The sequence below is a fragment of the Hydra vulgaris genome, chromosome 15 (genome assembly GCF_038396675.1).
Source record: "Hydra vulgaris chromosome 15, alternate assembly HydraT2T_AEP".
NCBI lineage: Eukaryota > Metazoa > Cnidaria > Hydrozoa > Anthoathecata > Hydridae > Hydra > Hydra vulgaris.
The window spans coordinates 4592397-4598167 of record NC_088934.1 but is presented as its reverse complement, the minus strand read 5'-3'; the positions used below and the strand labels follow the sequence as shown (position 1 = coordinate 4598167).

The window sequence follows — 5771 nt, the reverse complement described above, 5'->3', positions numbered from 1 at the left end:
CTACCGATTTCGGCAATTTGTAAATTTTTAAAAGCTAACTTAAAACTATGAGTGCTATAAAAGTTTAGAAAACGCCTGCAGTGTTTGGAGTTTGCAGTGTTTGGAGTTTGCATTGTTTGGAGTAGTTAATTTTGCTTCTACAGAGTTAGAGAAAAATAAAAATTAAAAAACTAGATCAGCACAATGTAAATGTTGTCAAGCTTTAATTAGTTGTGACTACGAGCAACTTTATTCGCCATTTAAAATCACATACAGGAAAAAATGCATTATATTAAAAGTTTATTCATCACTACCCGTGTCTATTGTAGAGCAATTTCCCTAACACTTGTTATTTGGTCAGATAGAAAAATGAGGGATTACCTTGGTGTAACTGCGCTTTACATACATAACTATCGCTGTCACACACAATTCTTAGGTGTTCATACTGGGGATAACATAGCCGAACATATTGAATCCATTTGTAAATCATATAAAATACTTGACAAAGTTATGTGTGTTGTGATAGACAATGCCTCGAACATGCGCAAAGCATTCACTACAAATTTTCCAGAAGAACATTTTCCTGAAGGTGGTGGTGATACACCTGCAGAGAAACTTCACGGCGACGTAGAACCTCATCTCATCAATAGAGGAGAAACTACTATTTGATTATTTACTATCGCTACGGTTTTTGAACGCAATTTTTGCTTATTTTGGACGGAGAAGATATGTCGATAAAGACTCATCAGAAATCTTTTTTTGATTAGTCTTAATTAATGAAACACAGTGTAAAATGAAAACTGTTTGATAAGTTATTTTATACTAATATATATATATATATATATATATATATATATATATATATATATATATATATATATATATATATATATATATAAATTAGTAAAAACACTTATCTAATTTTTGATTACTTCAACACTGTGTTTCACCATCAGTAGGTTCATCAGGAAGAATGTCTAAACATAAAAAAATTTTCAAATTATAGAAAAATTATTTCACAGGAAGTTGGGAATTGTTATAATTAATTATGTAATAACTGTAGTATTTTGCAACCAGGAAGTTGCATTAACTACATTAGTTAATTAAAAAATCATGAAAAGAATTCTTTAGAATTAGGATAAAATTGGACTGGTCATTTGTTTTTATAATTTTTTAAAAGGAACTTATTTTCATGTCTGCATTTAGAAATTAATTCTGATTTTTTATTCAGTAAATTTTTTTGATCTAAATGAGTAATAATTTCAAATTTTTCTTGTAAACATAGTATACATTTTTTGGAAATGTTGTTATAGGCAGGCGCAGTTTTTAGGATAGACCAGTTTAATTTAAAATTAATACTTTTTTCTTTTAGTTGCCAAATATATTTAAACAGCATAGTCTCTTTTGAGTATTTTTTATGTTTAAAAGATTGTTTGTGATTGGCATAACGTTTTTTCCATTTGCCCTCGGTTAAGCCAATATAATGTTTATCAGGGTTGTTTTGCGAGGAAACAATGCATTTGTAAATAATATTTTTTGATAAGCATTTGCCATTCATAGGGCAGTCAAGTTTTTGCTTGCAGTTAAAATTTTCAGTATTTTTTTCTTTGAGAAATTCATTTTTATTAATCAATGCAAAATTATAATTCTATCAATATTTTTTGTACAGCTATAGCTTACTTTAATAGTGTTTCTGTTAAAAATTTTGTGCAATTTATTAGAGGGAGGGAAATGTTTGTCAACTAATTTTAAAAACGCTTTTCCAATGTTTGTTGAAACATTTTTGCTGTACGGTGGGTTGAACCAAATTATATTTCTATTTCGCTTTTTATATATATATATATATATATATATATATATATATATATATATATATATATATATATATATATATATATATATATATATATATATATATATATATATATATAGTATATATATATATATATATATATATATATATATATATATATATATATATATATATATATATATATATATATATATATATATATATATATATATATATATATATATATATATATATATATATATATATATAGATAGATAGATAGATATCAGGCCCGTAGCAACCGGGTGGGTAGCAGGGAGCATTTGCCCCCTCCAATAATTTTTCAAATAAATAATTATGAAGAAATTGACTGAAAAAATAACTAAACAAAAAGGTCCTTAAAACTATTTCGGGGTAGTACTGTCCTTCCCCCAATTCCCCTAATTTTTGTTCTTACGGCTCTATGTATATATATATGTATGTATATATATATATAACCCTGTATGTATATATATATATATATATAACCCTGTATGTATGTATATATATATATATATATATATATATATATATATATATATATATATATATATATATATATATATATATATATATATATATATATATATATATATATATATATATATATATATATATATAACCCTGACGGAAAAAAACACATCTAAACTTTTTACAGTATTTGTGTTAATAAGAAATAAAAAGTTTAAAAAGTTCTTGACTAAGATGTATTCCACTGTTATTCAAGGTGGTCGCCTTCTTATCAAATATAAAATATCAGATGAGCAATTTGTAAATCATTGATGATTATGACCACACCTTTTTTAACTGACCAACTTATTGCTCTAGCAGCGAACTGGACAGGCCTTGGTCAAGGTAACCATCCAGCTGCTTCTCAAAAACTTGATGCTACGATATCAAAACTAATAGCCACAGTCAGCATGCTTTTCACCCGCGTATCTGTTCTTGAAACTGAAAATACTACTCTAAAAGCAAATATTTTTCAACAGCCAAAGTCAGCATCTCCGAGCTTGACCACAACTCTTAACTGGGTAACCGCGGTCAAGCACGGTTCAGAAGCCAAAAAAGCAATTATCACAGCAGTCAACGAAAATGCTAAAAATGTAGAAACAAAATCAAAAAGAGCTATAGTTTTTGGTCTTCCAAAATCTTTTGACAATAACCAGAGGCTAATTTCAGTTCAAAGTATGCTTAAAAATCTTAACTATAATGTTGCTTTTAAAGTTGTTAGGCATTTCACAAAAAAATCAACAACAACACTAGTTTAACTACAAAGCAGCTGAACCAAATTAATTGATCATCATTGAGTTTGACTCGAATGAGCACCGCAATAATCTCTTAACAAGTGCAAAGCGACTTGCCTCAATAGATGAACTAAATTCTGTCTACATTCGCCCAGACCGTACACCTCTCGAACAAGAAACATTCAAAAACTTAAACAAAAAGCATGCTACAGAAAATGCAGAACTGTTAGCAAAAGATTTACTTGACAAACCCTTTCAATTTGTCATCCGCAGCGAAAAAATCAAATGCATTGACACATCCAAAACAGTCAACATCAATGGAAGAGAGAGGAATCCATTCCTCCAATGGAAATCAACTGCTGAAGCCATTCAGTCGCTCTCAACATCTCACTAGTTCAACATTCTTTAACGAGGCCAGCTCTTTCATCAAATTATCTCATCTTTCGTGCTTCTACACCAATGCAACCTCCCTCAATCCAATAAAACTCATCGAACTGTCCTTACTTGCAGAAAACAACTCTTTTGACATTATTTTTATCACCGAGACATGGTTCAATGACCAATCAACTCCCTCTCTTCAGAACTACAACCTCTATCATTCAGACCGTTGCAACCAAATTGGAGGAGGTGTAACTATATACATAAACAGTAAAATCATCTCAAACAAAATAGAGGAATCCCTACTACACAAAGATTTTATTCCTTACTATTCAGAACAATTATGGGTGGAGCTAAAGCTTTTGAATAAAACTCTGCTCCGTAGCTGCATTTATAATCCTCCATCCTCCGGTATCGAAGCCTTCTCAGAGATTTCAAGTGCTATTTTCCATGCCAAAACTTTAATATCGACTAAAAAATACAACGGTATCATCATTGCTGGTGACTTTAATTTCCCAGAGATTACTTGGACTTTCAACTCAGTCTTTTCCTCTAGTAAAATTGGTCTCAGTTCTTCATTTGTCTCTCTTTTTCAAGATTGTCATCTTCACCAAATCGTCACTGTCCCTACTTTCAAACCTGCTAATCGCCCTATGACAAACACTCTTGATCTCATCATATGTGACTCTTCATATCGTGCTAGCGAAATCAACATCGGTCCTCCACTCGGTTTGTCTGATCAAGATCTTTGCACTATCACCTGGCATTACAAACTGGCTTCCAGCATAAAATTATCACGTTTCAACAGCTCTAAATTTATATACAAGCATGGTAACTACGAAAAAATCAACAGAGAATTCAATAATGTTGACTGGTCGTCTATTTTTAAAGACTTAAATGTAGAACAATGTTACCAACTTTGGCTCAACAAATACAATGAATGTTGTCTTTAATTTATCCCTCGTATGCCAAACAAATCATCCCCCAAAAAACAACCATAGATGACAAAAGAACTATTATCTCTTATTCGTCTTAAAAAATCGCTATGGGCTCGTAACGTCAGTTCAAAATGGAAAATCACATCACTGGTTGGGGAATATAGAGAAACTAGAAAGTTTGTTAAAAAATTAAGTCATTCTTCTCTGAAATCTTTCGAAATTGCCCTTGCCAATGATAAGCGTAATCCTAAAAGACTGTTTTCATACATAAATAGTAAATGCTCTGTAATAAATCAGATCTCATCTATGCGAATCACCAGTTCCAGTGAGATCATTAGCTCTGACAAAATTACAATAGCCAACTCACTTAACAATCAATTTCAATCAGTTTTCATCAAAGAGCCATCCAATGACAATCTTCCCCGTTTTGATCGTAGAACTAACACAATCCTCAATAGTATATCTTTTGATACTCTGGCCACTCTAACGGAACTCTCAGCACTAGATATATCTAAATCACTTGGTGTAGATAATGTCAGTCCTCACGTTTTACGCTTTTGTTCTACCTCAATGTCTTCTCCACTTACTCTCATCTTTCAAAAGTCATCTGACAACGGTGAAATTCCAAGCTCATGGTCCAAAGCAAATGTAACACCTTTATTTAAGAAGAGCTCCAGAATTGATCCATCAAACTATAGACCAATATCCCTCACCTCGATTTCGTGTAAAATAATGGAGAAATTAGTTAAGAAGGCAATCATGCAGCATTTAAAATCAAACAATCTTTTATCAAATAGTCAACGCGGATTTTTAGAGAATAAAGCATGCATTACAAATCTCCTTGAAACGATGGACTTCTTGACTGGAAATATAGCCAGAAAGCTACCAGTTGACTCGTATTTCTGGATTTTGCTAAAGCTTTTGACAAAGTCCCACATCAACGAATGCTTTACAAATTAAAAATGTACGGAATCGAAGGCAATCTTCTCAATTGGATAAAAGCTTTTCTACTCAACAGGTCTCAACGAGTCATCCTTGGCGACACTCAATCAAATTGGTTACCTGTGACAAGTGGAGTTCCGCAAGGATCAGTCTTGGGTCCAATTTTATTTGTTATTTTCATCAATGATCTGCCGGATGTAATAAGCAAAGAAAACAGTTGTAAGATTTACGCTGATGACACTAAAATCCTAAGTATTGTCAACTCACTTGCTGCTCAACTTCAACTCCAATCAGATATTGACCAAATTGTCCAGTGGACTAAATCTTGGCTCATGAAGCTAAATGCAAAGAAATGCAAGATCAAGCACTTTGGCCAAAAAAATTAACTCCTTTTAAGTACTCAATGGAGAAATTAGGCCCTTGTTCAATAACAACTCGAACTACATTGGAAGCAACCGC

The 5771-nt window shown here is 31.6% G+C and overlaps 1 protein-coding gene across 1 annotated transcript; it reads left to right on the top strand.

Annotated features, from left to right (window-relative positions):
* Positions 1–4433: 4433 nt before the first annotated feature.
* On the top strand, positions 4434–5330 carry LOC136091697 (uncharacterized). The gene has a single exon (XM_065819404.1). It carries the CDS (start codon positions 4434–4436, stop codon positions 5328–5330), a length of 897 nt encoding a protein of 298 aa, XP_065675476.1.
* The last annotated feature ends 441 nt before the right edge of the window (positions 5331–5771 follow it).